The following is a 15,029-nucleotide window of genomic DNA, read 5'->3' as shown; positions in this document are numbered from 1 at the left end:
TCCATCTGCCCAGTTTCTGCCTCACTTTGCTGATACACTCCTCCCAAGACTTGGCGCACGCCCCAGCCCCCCCCCGAACCAAATGCCCAGTACCTTCAGGTGGTTGGTCCCGACGGTGAAGGGGATCGAGGATTGGCCGGCCCAGTTCCCGAAGAGCATGGCCTCGCTCTTGCCTTAGTTTACCTTGGCCCCGAGGCCCGTTCGAACTGGTCATGTATGCACATGCGTCTGTGCACGGACAGCGGATCAGAGCAGAAAACGTCATCATCATCCATGTACAAGGTGGCCTTAACCTGTAGGCCCCCGCTTCCAGGAATAATCATCCCTCAGGCTCGCATCCTTCCTGATGGATTTGGCAAATGGCTCCATGCAGCACACAAACAAGGCAGGAGAGAGAGGACAGCCCTGCCTGACTCCAGATCTGATTGGGAAGCGTTCTGATTCCCATCCATTGATGGAGACTGCACTGACAATGTTGGTGTAGAGCAGTCAGATCCAATTGCAGATTTCCTTCCCAAAGCCCATTTTGGAGAGAACCTCTCTCATATATGTGAGATATATCCTGTCAAAAGACTTTCTCCTGGTCCAGGCTGATCAGGCAGGTGTCCAACCCTCTGTCCTGTACGTAGGCGATCATATCCCTGAGGAGTGAGAGACTCCGTGATCTTCCTGCCCGGTACAGTACAGGTTTGGTCAGGGTGAATCACCGACCCCAAAGCAGACCTGACCTGGTTGGCGATACCTTTTGACAAAATTTTGTAATCTGCATTCAATAGTGAGATTGGTTTCCAATTTCTGATTTCCTCCCTCTTTCCCTTCCGCTTGTAGATGAGGGTGACGATGCCTTTCCTCATGGATTCACTCATGCCCGAAGCATACTGACATACACCTCCAGCCAATCAAGTCCCACAGAGCAGTACAGAGCTCGACTGGTAAGCCATCGCTTCCGGGTGTTTTATTGTTTTCGAAGAACTCGAGGGCCTTGGTCAGCTCATCCAGAGATAGCAGCTGGTCCAGCCTCTCCAGTGTTCTGTCATCTAAGACCTCCATGATAGAGGACAGGAACGACTGGGAGACTGCGCTGTCGGTTGGCTTCGCGTCATACAGACTTGCAAAGAAGGATTTGCTGATTGAGCCATCTTCTTCCTTCAGGCTGCTGAACACGGAGCTCTCTTTGTGCACCTTCTGGGAGAAGAAACATGAGTACGTCTCGTCCTGCTCCATGGAGCGGACCCTGGACTGGAAAATTATCTTGAAGGCCTCAAAGGCAAACAGCGAGGCTTGCTGGCCCTTCACCTCCTGGAGGTCCTCAGTGATATCGACCCCCATCGTCTGCAGCAGGAGCAGGTTCTGCATACTTTCCTGGAGTTGGGACAGTTTTCCCCGCCTCTCTCTCACCTCCTGGACACCTTTCAGGATGAAGACCCTCTTGATGTTCCCTTTTACTGTTTCCCACCAGTCCACTGGGGACTCAAAGAGGGACTTCACGGTTCTCCAACCTGCGTAATCCCTCTTGAGCTCCTCAATGCTTCCCGCGGTCAACAGCTTTGTGTTCAGCTTCCATGTTCCCTGACCAGCCCGCTGCTCGTCCTGTAGGTGACAGTCGGCCAGCAGGAGGCAGTGGTCAGAGAAGAACACCAGTTTGACGTCGGTGGATCTGACCGAGAGCGTTCGGGACACAGACAAGTAATCTATCCTTGAGCGGATAGACCCATCTGCCCATGACCAGGTGTATCTACGCTGCGCTCCGTCTGCAGGGGTGCTGAAGACGTTGTGCAGCTTGGCATCTTTTACTGTGTCCATCAGGGCTCTGGACGTGGCGTCCAGTTTACTGTCCCCCCAACCGGATCGTCCACCTGCATCAATGATACAGTTGAAGTCTCCAGCCAGAATGACCGGCCTGGACGTAGCCAGCAACAGTGGAAGCTGCTGCAGGATGGCCAACCATTCACTCTTACCCACTGGGGGATATACATTAATCAGTCTCGGGGAGCATTCCTATACATGACGTAGGTGACGAGGAGGCGCCCGCCCACCACCTCCTTAACCTCGGAGATGGTGAAGTTGCCTCCTTGCAACAGGATACCCAGGCTGGAAGCACGGCTATCGTTGCCCCCCGACCAAACTGACGGCCCATGGGCCCACAAGCTCGACCATCTCCTGTAGCTGCTGAGGTGCGGTATCCCACACTCCTGCAGAAACAGGACATCGGCTTTAACGTTGGCCAGGAAGGCCATAGTAGAAGCACATTACGTAGCCGATTTGATGCTACGCACATTTATACTGGCAATTCTTATCCCCATTTTAACAGTTTACGAGGTTGCCAGTATCCATTTGCTGCTGGCCTTGCTTCTCTGGGGTAGCTGTTGTGCATGCCCGTGGTGATGGCAAACTGCTGGACCCTCCCAGGGCTGAGGTAGCTGTCCAGCTCCACGCTGGGGCCATTTCCCCGCTCTGGTGTCTTTGGGTCAGGTCCAGGGTCTGCAGTCCAGTTCTCTGTCTAACAGCAGGGCTGTCACAGGACAGCTCGTGTTGCCACCTCCAGCCATCTGTGCGTAGGTGGCGGTCCCTCGTCTTGGGTAGGCCTTGTACATGTGCCCCGCCACTCCGCACAGATTACAGTTCTTGGCCTCCTTATATTCCTTGGTCAGGTGGCCTTCCTGCTTACAGTTTCGACAGACGGTCACTTTACAATCCGTCGCTATGTGGCCTGACCTCCCGCAGGTTCGGCACACTTTCGGCTGCCCTGCATATGTCAGGTAACCTCTGCTTCCTCCGATGGCAAAGCTGGAGGGTGGGTGGTGGATGTTCCCACTGACATCGACCCTCAGGGTTACCCTGACCTGCCTCTTGCTGGTCCAGATCCAGAAAGGATCGGCCACATCGGTGCCTCCTCCCTCGACCTGGACGTATCTTCAGGAACATCAGGACATCCGTTGCTGGGACGTGGGGGTTTTACATACAGATTGTAACAACCCGACTCCTCTATGCAGGAAGCACATACAATGGGACTGCCGACAAGATGGAGAACAGAGGTTCCCCTTCCTTCTACTTGAAGACCTTCAGGAGCTGCTCACAATTCTTCACGCTCCTGAAGATCACGAAGTAGCCTGCCCCAGGGAAATCCTGCAGGCAGTACACGTCCGCTGCTTCGAACCCACAGCACTCCAGCAAAAGCTTCTGACAAACACAGTCCGATTGACTGGTGTATGCTCCTCCACCTTCTTCACAGTCACCCTGACTGTGTTGCGAATGCCCTGGCCTGGGCTGCGAGCGGCTGCTGAGGCCATAGCTCTGAGGCTGGCTGGTACCTGAATTGGCGTTAGGCCGAAGCCAGTATAAAGATCCACCAAGAGCAGGTCAGCACAACCAAATGAACCTCCAATGTCCTATCACGATCCAATGATGATCAGCAACAGCTCAGACGACTTGCAACACAACCCCTGTGGGTATCTCCCCTGCCAGCACACGTCTGCTAAGTCGAACCTGCAGCACGCGAGCAGAATCTCTTCCTCTGGTCCTCAGGGACTACACATATTCCGAGCCAAAAGGCCGATACAGCACATGTGATAACATGGGGTAAACCCTTCTGATAATTTAAACCAGACACACAGAAAAGCTCACCATGCCTCATAACCTGTTAGAGTGACAAAGAACTACCAACTACCCAAAGAACTACTTCACTCCAAAAAGAGAACATTACACTAAGCCTCGTTTGTTTGATTCATTTATCTACCTCTCATTCTACAACACTATACTGATCTGAATGGTGGGGGTGGGGGGAAGGGGGCTTTAAGACTTACAAAGTAATAAAGTTTCAAAACCAACCAGCTATCGGTCTTCCCTTTGTAGATTTTCCAGTGTCTTTTTTTCATTCTGAGGCTGCACACCTCTTTCATAGATAAAGGTACCTTTCAGAGAGCGGGTCTGCGGGCTGTCTGTTGGTGCTCTTTGTGACTCTGGCTGATTTTTATACCCCAAAACATTGGATCGTGTTATTAGTTTGATGTCGTCAAAACAGTAAAATTCAAATTCAACTAGGTTTTACTATCTTGGGACTTAATTCAAACTGATTGACTCAATTTGAATTGTTGTAGGACATAGCAGTTCAGCTATTCATTTGACAGCCAAATGTTACATTTTAAAGTATTTCAGCATACTGCGCTTGGAGTCTGTCACATGACAGGCTTGCCAGCATTTCAACTCTTTTACAATACATGCCTACAATTTCATAACACATCACAAAGATTAGAAATCTAGTTCAATAGAATAATCAGTGTAAGAATTAAATGAAAGAAGTGTGCAGATTGTTATTCACCAAAAGGTTTCAAGGAATAAGAGGGCAAAAGCTGCACATAAGAAATTCAAATCACACAGCAGAAACAATCCCACTCAATGCCCAAGCAGGCTGGACAGGCCTGCTCCTGGGTCACATTTTCCCAACAGTCAGAGAGCTGGAACTCCAAGGACATTGAGCAACTCCTACTGCCCACAATTATGTTTTAAAATAAAGGCTAATTGTATTCATTCATGGGATGTGAGCATCACTGGATAGGCTAGCATATTTGTAGCGTATTACTTAAAAACGTACAACTGTGTGTGGAGTTTGCACATTCTCCCTGTGTCTGTGGGGGTTTCCTCTGGGTGCTCTGGTTTCTCCCACAATCCAAAGATGTGCAGGTTAGGTGAATTGGCCATGCTAAATTGCCCATAGTGTTAGGTGAAGGGGTAAATGTAAGGTAATGGGTCTGGATGGGTTGCGCTTCAGCGGGTCGGTGTGGACTTGTTGGGTCGAAGGGCCTGTTCCCACACTAAGTAATCTAATCTAAAAGTAATCTAATCAACGGAAAAATATTGCTGCACAAATTTACCTAGGTTAGGACATATAATCATGTTAAGATGGCAGACCAAATCTGAGGCAATCTCATTTCATTCTGTTCATTTGAAGCAAATATTATTTCAACTATTTATTTCTTATGAGCAAAAGTGTATTAATCACCTTGTATAAGTGGGAGATACAGATGATACTGGTCCAGTTCACCACTGAAAATTGCAAAAGCTTGCCGCTTCACCAACATTGCTTTTTGCTCATAATTAGCAAACAGTTTTAGTGAGCTGCTCTGCATGCCTGAAAGTGAAGAGAAAGATGAATTTAAATAAAGACAAAGACCAGAGCAGAAAAAATGCAATTAACTGCAAATTAGAGACTACATTTTAACCGGTTGTCCTGAGGGGCCAGGGATTAAAAAAAAACTTTGAAAGTGAGATTTATTCCTAAACTGGCAAAATCTCATTAAACTTCTTTGAACTACATTTCAGTATAAAAACAAGAGATTAAAACAATGAACAAATCAATTGTGTCTAATCTTGTCATGAACTTTTAAACTGTTGAGAAAAAAAAACTTGCTAGAAATGAAGTCCAGTCCCTTTGTAGCCTGCAACATCAATACTTTTAATGGTTTGATCTCTTTATCCACAACATGATTTAGACTCTGATTTTCCATGCAATATGTGCTTTCCTTATACATTCTAACAAAACAGACCATTTCACATAAAAGAAAATATATGTTCTGGTTGTAGGTTAGCTCACTGGAAGGTTCATTTTCAGATGTTTCATCACCATGCAAGGTAACACCAGTGAGCCTCCAGTGAAGCGCTGGTGTTATGTTCCATTTTCTATTTAGATTTTTAAGTTTCCTTGGGTTGGTAATGTCATTTCCTGTGGTTGATGTTAGTTCCTGCTCTTTTTTTTTCAGCAGTTGATAGATGGGATCCAAATCAGTGTTTGCACTGATGGCTTTCCAACCGGGACTCTATGCTTCTAGGAATTCTCGTGTCCGTCTGTTTGGCCTGTCCTAGGATGGATGCGTTGTCCCAGTTGAAGTGATGTCCTTCCTCATCTGTATGTAAGGATACTAATGATATTGGGTCATGTCTTTTTGTGGCTAGTTGATGTTCATGCATCCTGGTGGCTAGTTTTCTGCCTGTTTGTCCAAGGTTGAGTTTATTACAGTTCTTGCAAGGTATTTTCTAAATGACATTAGTTTTGCTTGTTGTTTTTATAGGGTCTTTCAAGTTCATTAGTTGCTGTTTTAGTGTGTCTGGTGGGCTTGTGGGCTGCCATGATGCCAAAGGGTCGGTGTAGTCTGGCAGTCATTTCTGAGATGTCTTTGGTGTAGGGGAGAGCGACAAGGGTTTCTGGGAGCATTTTGTCTGCCTGTTTGGGTTTGTTGCTGAGATATCGGCGGACTGTATTCATTGGGTACCTGTTCTGATTGAATATACTATAAAGGTGATTTTCCTCTGCTCTTCGTACTTCCTCTGTTCTGCAGTGTGATAGCACAGATGAATGTCATTTAGAAAATACTTTGCAAGAGCTGCAACAAACACTACATTGGACAAACAGGCAGAAAACTACCAACCAGGATACATGAACCTCAAGTAGCCACAAAAAGACATGACCCACTATTACTAGTATCCTTACATACAGGTGAGGAAGGATATCATTTCGACTGGGACAATGCATACATCCTTACACAAGCCAAACAGAGAGACACATGAGAATTCCTAGAAGCATAGCATTCCAACCAGAACTCTCAACAAACACACTGATTTGGATCCCATCCATCACCCTCAGAGGAATGACACCACCAACCCAAGGAACCCTAAACACTCAAATAGAAAGTGGGCCATAACACCAGCGCTTCAAGAGGCTCACTGATGATGTTACCTAGTATGGTGATGAACCGTCTCAAAATGAACCTTCCAGCTCAGCGAGCAAACTTACATCTAGAACCTCAACCTGAGCTACAAGACTTCATAAAACCTGCTAGAAAATGTGCCGAAGGCTGCTTATGACTCCAAGGTTAAATAACTAACACTGCATGAGAACTGCTGTCCTTTAAAAACACGCTTTTTGACAAAGCTGCTGCAAGGTGGCACAGTGGCTCAAATTAGCATTGCTGCCTCACAGCAACAGGGACCTAGGTTTGATGCCACCCTCAAGTGACTGTGTGGAGTTTGCACGTTCTCCAAGAGTCTGTGGTTTTCCTACAGGTGCTCCAGTTTCATCCCATGGTCCAAAGTAGTACAGGCTAGGTGGATGAGCCATAGGAAATGCTGAGTTTTAGGGATAGGATAAGGGGTGTGGGTCTGGGTGGGATACACTTCAGAAGGTCCACATGGATTCAATGAGCTGAGTGGTCTACTTTCACACTGTCGGGATTCTGTGAAACTCAGTGATGTAAAAATCTGCAATGCCAGAGATCAAGAGGACAAAACCACCAATGAACCACCAAACATGTACATCCAGGAAAAGGAAGGAACAACTGATTAAAAGTTAATGAAGCCTCAACTTGTACTTATTATAGCAAGTGCTTCAGGTTAAAACAGGAAAATAATGGGGCCAAAAGACTGATCAACAACTTTTTTGTGACCTTGGTCATTATAATGCATGCTAGGATATTGCAAGTATGATCTGTTCTTTATTTTTACTTTGTTCTCACTTCAGTACTTGCTTATTGATTCATTAGATTAGATTACTTACAGTGTGGAAATAGGCCCTTCGGCCCAACAAGTCCACACCGACCCGCCGAAGCGCAACCCACCCATACCCTTACATTTACCCCTTACCTAACACTACGGGCAATTTAGCATGGCCAATTCACCTGACCCACACATCTTTGGACTGTGGGAGGAAACCGGAGCACCCGGAGGAAACCCACGCAGACACGGGGAGAACGTGCAAACTCCACACAGTCAGTCAGTCGCCTGAGTCGGGAATTGAACCCGGGTCTCCGGCGCTGTGAGGCAGCAGTGCTAACCACTGTGCCACCGTGCCGCCCACATTTTCCTTCACATGAATAAATCAAAAGAACCCTGGATACTGGAAACAGTTAATGCTTCAAGTTCAGTGACCCTTTTTCAGAATTCAGATCACCAGACTTGAAACATTAACTCTGCTTCCTCACCACTGATGCTACCAGACTTGCTGAGTTTCTCCAGCAATTTAAATAGAACAAGCTACAGAACTCCACATCTTTTACTATGCCCCCCCATTCCTTTTGAAACATGTAAACGCTGGATTTTCCAACAGCCGTTCCTGCCCATGACATTAAAGTCTCCATAAAGACCACAACATCATAGCTCCAAGTACTGATTCACGCTTTGAGTTCATCTCCCTTATTCCTGATACTTCTTGCATTAAAAATAGACACACTTCAAACCATCACACTGACAGCACCTTTGCCCTATCAAGTGCCCATCCCACTTCACAGACTCTTTACTTGTTGTTTCTGGCTGTTAAATACTTACTCTCTCAGATCTGGAGCTCCAGTTCCCAACCCCTGCCAATCTATCTTAAACCCTCCCTCAGAGCTTTAACAAACCTCCCGCCCAGGATTGGTGCTTCTCTAGTTCAGGTGCAAGCCATCCTTTTTGTACAGGTCCCACCTACCCCAGAAGGTATCCCAATGATCCACCCACCCTCCTACACCAGCCCTGAAGCCACGTGTTCATCTGCACAGTTCTAAGATAATGAGCAGGAGGTTGAGGTGAAATTGAGGAACAATTCTACATGTTGAGTTGTGTTTCTGGAACTAACTTCCTAAAATTAGAGTAGAAGCAGATTACAGAATTAACCTTAACCGAAACAGGAAGTGAACCCACACGATTGGCATTACTTTGCATGAGAAATCAGCTATCCAGCCAACAGAGTAACTGATGGATCAGGAGGCAAGTGGGATGTTTGCTTTAATTAGTTCAGGAATTGAATTCAGAGCAAGGAGGGTATGATGGAGTTGTACAGAACATGATTCAGGCCATAGCTGAAGTACTGGCATCCGGTTCTGGTAAAGGAAGGATGTGGTCACAATAGAGAGGGTTTAGAGTAATGTTATCCAGGCCTGGGGTCATTTAGCTGGAGAGAAACAAAATCAGCTGAGGTTGACTTCCTTACAACAGAGAAGGCTGAGTGGGGATCAGCTTGAGGTAAACAAGATTCCGAAGGGCACAGACAGGGTCAATAGGGAGAAACCTTACCCCTTTGTTGACAGACCAATAACCAGGATGCACATAGAACACAGAACAGTACAGCACATTACAGACCCTTTGGCCCTTGATGTTGTGCTGACCTTTTATCCTACTAAGTTCAGACTAACCTACATAGTTAGTTATTCTAACTTCCATTAGCCTAGCGAAGAGTGACTTAAATGTCCCTAACTTTACATTCCAGGCACCCACCTGAATAAAGAACCTATCTCTAACATCTCCCCTAAACTGTGGGCGACATGGTGGCACAGTGGTTAGCACGGTTGCCTCACAGCAATTCCCACCTCAGCAACTGTCTGTGTGGAGTTTGCACATACTCCCCGTGTCTGCATGGGTTTCCTCCGGGTGCTCTGGTTTTCTCCCACAGTACAAAAACGTGCAGGTTAGGTGAACCGGCCATGCTAAATTGCCCATAATGTTAGGTGAAGGGGTAAATGTAGGGGAATGGGTCTGGGTGGGTTGCTCTTCGGAGGGCCGATGTGGACTTGTTGGGCCGAAGGGCCTGTTTCCACACTGTAAGTAATGGGATCAATCAATTTAAAATTACGCCCCCTCATGGTAGCCGTTTCTGCCTTGGGAAAAGGTCTCCGGCTATCCACTATCTATGTCTCTGGCAATCCACTATTTATGTCTCTCAACATCTTGTACACTGTCTAATCATCTCTCATCCTTCTTAGCTTGAGTGAGAAAAGCCCTAGCACCCTCAACTTTTCATCATAAGACATGTCCTCCAGTCCAGACAGTATCCTGGTAAATCTCCTCTGCACCCTCTCTAAAGCTTCCACATTCTTCCTATGACGTGACCAGAACTGAACACAATATTCAACATGTGGTCTAACCAGTACGCTGTCGAACTGCAGCATAACCTTATGACTCTTAAACTCAATCCCCCTGCTAATGAAAGCCAACACACATACACCTTCATGTCAACCCTATCAACCCAGATGCCATTTTTGAGGAGATCTACAGACATTCAGCTAAAAACACATGACAGAATTATTTCCATGAGCATTTGGAACACCTTGGCATACATGGGGCTACCAGCTAAACGTTGGAAAATGGGGTCAGAGTAGATGGATATATGATGGCTGGCATGAATACAACAGGCCAAAAATCCCTGTGACTCCAATATTTATTTCTCAGTCCAACCCAAAGTTCTTTTTCCATTAGGTGAAGTGTTAATCAGTCTAATTCATTAACACCCTTGTTATGCCTAGCGATGATATCTTTCTATGCCTTTTATCCAGACTGATGTTGACTAGCTGCCTACTCCCAGTTTGTTCTTTCGCTCCCTGATTAAGAGAAAGAGTGAAAACAGATGTTTCCTGTCCTGCAGCACTGACAGCTGAGTCCTTGAACCAACATCTTATCATCCAGCACATTCTTTAATGTAGCTGATCAGTCATTTATCAGTGGGAACCTGACATCCCTCCAGTCGGATTCTTAAATAATTATACACAGCCTTCAGTTTTGGCACCAGCTAGTTTCTCCCGAGCATGCATTCTACATTCCCACATAGACTTCACTTTGATTAACTCACATCACATTCCCTTGCTGTCAGAACTAACCTGAAAATGTGTTGCTGGTTAAAGCACAGCAGGTTAGGCAGCATCCAAGGAACAGGAAATTCGACGTTTCTGGCCAGAGCCCTTCATTAATCTACTGCGAATCCTCTTGCAAGGATGCCTTCCTTGAAGAAGCTCTCTTCCTCTTAACCTACTGTCAGAACTAACGCATGGTTTTAGCACTGGCTATCACCTTTTCATGATAATACCTTGACTTGAATACAGTAGCTACCCACAAAAGTGCAACATTGTTTTAAGGCACTAGAGTCTGGAGATTACCCTATTAGGCCCAAAAAACAAGGGTTGAGGATTGAGATAATTCAACGTCAGGAATTGGCAGGGTTAAGCTAATAACTTGACGTAAGCCACAGGTTCTCTCAGCTGCTGTTCCGTTCAAATTTTTCTGAACTGGTCCATGTTATCTCCCAAAAACCCAGTTGATAAAACTGCATATTCTGGGCATGGATTGGGTCATTTTAAACGAAAAAAAAAATTGATAAGGTTGGTCACTATAAAAGTCACAGTTTTGAATTTAAACCAAATAGAATTTGTCAATACCTTACTACATGCAAAGCCTACTTACAAACTGAAGGAGAGTTCATCTGGATTAAAAGTTTTAAATTACTGTAACTATTTATCATCTCAGCTCTAATATAACTCTGTACATCTGGTGGGAATGTGGGTGGGGGTGGCTAAAACCGGGCAAATCCCACGAATTACCTGTTCCGGTGCTGAACAGGTTAATTCAGCAACTGATAGCCTGGTGAATATAGTTAAACACAGGTTCCCATGACAGTTTTGTAATCCTGACCTTAGTTGAATGGAACTCAAGCCAAACATCTTACATGCTCATCAATATCCTTGTGATTACACTCAAACTGACCCAAACATAATTGCAGCAAAATGTAAAAGAAGGAATCCATTCATTTAGCCAAATATGCACTTTTTAAAAATTTTCTGATTAATACATAGATTGCAGAACTTGTAAATTTCTGCCAAATCATTTGTTTGCCTTACTTAACCTGACTACACATTCTCAGTCCAGCAGCATACGAGTATATCCACAATTTTTTGGTTCACATTGACACTGACCAATGACATCCAGAATGTCTTTGTAGCAGTTTCACTCCATTAGCAACAACACACTGGATTTATATAGCAACTTTAGTGTGAAACTAAGTCTCAATGGGTTTCATTAACATATAATCACACAAAAACTCTTGCAAACTTCTTTCATATCACTAGTTAGCTTATCCTCATTTCAACTTCCTGCCCCCTATTTATTGCTTTTTTCAGTTGTTATCTGCTGGTTTTTAAATGTCTCTGACCCAATTTGTGGGCACGGTATTTACATGGCTGGTTCAGTTCAAACTCTAATCAAGGGTAACCCACAGGATGTTGATAATATAGATTCAGTTTTAGTTAAAATCTCTTTTTCTAGACAACATATGCACAATAAAGTGGACTTACTCATCAAGTCTTTGAACATCGTTTTCTCATGAGTCAACAGATGGTCAATGATGGACTTCCAACTGGGAAAACAAATAACAAAATTTAAAGAATTACTCAGACAGCACATGTTTCCACTCTCTGCTGAAATCACAACCATTATTTGGATGGGAAGTTATAACGACGCACAGTGCAAAGTTTCTCCAGTCATCGAAAATAAAAATTGCTGAGTTGAAATACAAATCAATAGGTTGTAGTAACTTAGCTCAGACACTCTGGTTCTTACAGCGGAGTAAAGCTTTAAAATTCCAGGCTCACTGCAGGACTTCAACACACAATACACATCTGTTGATGCTTCAGTGTCTCTGAGGGATTGCTGCACTGTCAGTAAAGCAAAAGGATTAAACTGCGCTTCAACTCCCCACTTCATTGGTAGTATTCAAAGGCCAGGGAGTTCTTATGACCTGGTGAACATTTATCCCTCAAACACTATCAGCAAAAACCATTATCTGGTCATTTATGGAATTTTAGTTAAATGCAGCTTTGTAAACTTGTCCCAGGTTTCTCCATTTTCAAAAAAAAATCTTATGTTCAAAATTATGTTGGCATCATTAATTAGGCCAGCCATTAATGCCCATTGCAAATTGGTCAAGAGGAGGCAGTGATGGGCTGGCTTCTTGAACAGAGGCAATGCTTGGGGTATGGATATACCCAGAGTGCTATTGGGCAGGGAGGGCCAAACTTTCGATCCAGTCATAGAGAAATAATGCCAATAGAGTTTCAGGTCAGGATGGTATGAGGTTTGGGGGGAACTTGCTGGTGGAGGTGTCCCCATGTATCTGTTGCCCTCATCATTCTAGGTTTTTCATGTGCTGTTGAAGGAGCCTTGTCAGGTTACTACAGTGTATCTTGTAGATGGTGCACACTGCTGTCACTGTGTTGGTGTGGAGGGAAGTCAATGTTCAAAGTGAAGGCTAGGGAGGTGTGAGTTAAGCATGCTGCTTTGTTGTTGATGCTGTCAAGGTTCTTGCATTTTCTAGAAAATGCACCCATCCAGGCAAGTTAAGAGCATTCCACCACACTGGATCTTGTGCCTCGGAGATGACAGACAGACAGGAGGCGTATTACTCAGCACAGAGTTCTTTGCCTCCAACCTAATCTGTGGCTACAGTACTGATGTGGGCTGATCCAGGTCAGAATCTAGTCAGGGTCAACCCCATGGATGTTGATGGCAGGGATTCAACAATGGCAACATCAATGAAAATTAATGGGTGATGGTTAGTTGCTATCCTGTAGGAGTTAGTCGGAGACAGCATGAAGTGAAGCTTAAAAGTCACTCACACGAGCTCCATCTAACAGGGATCTTTAAACTGTTTGGCCAGTGAGGAACATAGTGGTGATTTTACCTGACTGAGACAAAGGTAGAGATGAGTTTAAATGGGAATTCAACTGGCAAATCATTTCCAAATTCAATTTTAGAATAAAAGTTAAATTTTCAGATTAAAAGTAATAACATTTAAAAGGACATTAATATAGTTGAAGTAAAAAGACATCTCTCTAACAGTTGCTATCAAACCCTGAAATGCATTGCCTTATTACTCTAGCTGAAGTGAAGCGAGAGAATGACTCATCAGTTCCATGTAAGATTTGGCTTTTAAACCACATGGTCACCAAGGAGCACACACAGTCAGTGAGTGGAGACTTTGCCTCGCAAGTCAAAGGCCAGCTGAGTACCTCAAGGAATTCAGGGCAGAGGGGGCAAGAGGTACTTTCTTTAAGTTTTCTGCAATAAGTAGTCTCAAGAGGGGAACGTGAGCAGGAGAGGATAAAAATGTTAAGACTGAGAAACCTATTTGAATGTGATGAATGGTGGAACAATGGCACAAACCACAACATGACACATAAGGTAAGCCGCTGACTGGTGAGTCTTTCTTACTGTTACAGTAAAAAAATCTCCAGTTTGTGTCTCTAGACATTCTTTGCTTTTCATCTTAAAAAACAAATTCAGTCTAAGATTGATACCCATGTTAAAAATAAAAATATGGATTTGCAAATAATTAAGAAAATAGGAAAGTGATGGCAGGACAGATGATGTGCTGCTGCTGCAACATGTGGGAGCTGCTGGATATCAAGATGATACAGAGTGAACACATCTGGAATCAGTGCCTCAGAGCTTCAAATCCGAGCTGAGGGACTGGAATCAGTTCTTCAGATCTTGCATGACATCACGGAGGGGAAATGTTTTCCGGATACTTGGCTCCAGGAGGCAGTCACACCAGTCAGATTAAGACCTTCACATTTGAACTATGATTAGGTTAGAGACAAGAGGATGGAACAGCTGACCAAAGCAGGTATGAGGACTCAAAAGGGGCATTTGAAGAGCCATGGCCTTGGCAACTGTCCAACAAGGTTTCTTGTTTCAAACAAGCTGCGAGATCAAGAATGGGAACTGCAGGGATGCCGAGCAAATTGTTTCCTGTACCATGGCCATTCAAGTAGTTGAGGGGGACAGAAATATGTATGGTGTGGTGGTAGACGACAGCATACAGTAATTAGGTGATTGGATACTGTTCCCTGCATGTGGGAGCACGAATGCCAAAGGCTTTGTTGCTTGCCGGGTGCCAAGGTTAAGGGCATCACCTTGGGTTTAAAAGAAGGATGAGGAGGAGGGGGATGGGATCTAGTATTTGGTATCAATGATATTAAAAAGAGGCTCTGCGAAAGGAATTTGAAAGGTTTGGAACTAAACTGAAAAACAGAACATTGAAGACTACTACCGGAGTCACAGGCAAACTAGCACAGGCAAAAAAGAGTCAAAGGAGGTTACACACACGTCTCATGATTGGTATGGGTGAAATGGCTTTCAGTTCATGAGACATTGGCAACAGGACTGGGGTAGAAGGGAGCTGTTCCAATGGGCTTCACTTGAACCATGCTGGGACCAGAGTCCTGATGAACTCAATAACT

At 44.9% G+C, this 15,029-nt stretch overlaps 1 protein-coding gene across 5 annotated transcripts in view; it reads right to left on the bottom strand.

The window, feature by feature from the left end:
- Positions 1–15,029, bottom strand: part of dop1b (DOP1 leucine zipper like protein B) — a 143,056-nt gene that overhangs the window by 17,619 nt on the left and 110,408 nt on the right. For all 5 annotated transcript variants that reach the window (XM_060833767.1, XM_060833771.1, XM_060833769.1 and 2 more), the window contains exons 31-32: positions 12,084–12,145; positions 5,000–5,128 (exon numbers count right to left, since the gene is read on the bottom strand). In XM_060833767.1, coding sequence (XP_060689750.1) covers positions 5,000–5,128; positions 12,084–12,145 — 191 coding nt within the window. The remainder of the gene's footprint in view (positions 1–4,999; positions 5,129–12,083; positions 12,146–15,029) is intronic.

The sequence above is a fragment of the Hemiscyllium ocellatum genome, chromosome 12, assembly GCF_020745735.1.
Source record: "Hemiscyllium ocellatum isolate sHemOce1 chromosome 12, sHemOce1.pat.X.cur, whole genome shotgun sequence".
NCBI classification, from domain to species: domain Eukaryota; kingdom Metazoa; phylum Chordata; class Chondrichthyes; order Orectolobiformes; family Hemiscylliidae; genus Hemiscyllium; species Hemiscyllium ocellatum.
This window is presented reverse-complemented; position numbering and strand designations above follow the sequence as displayed.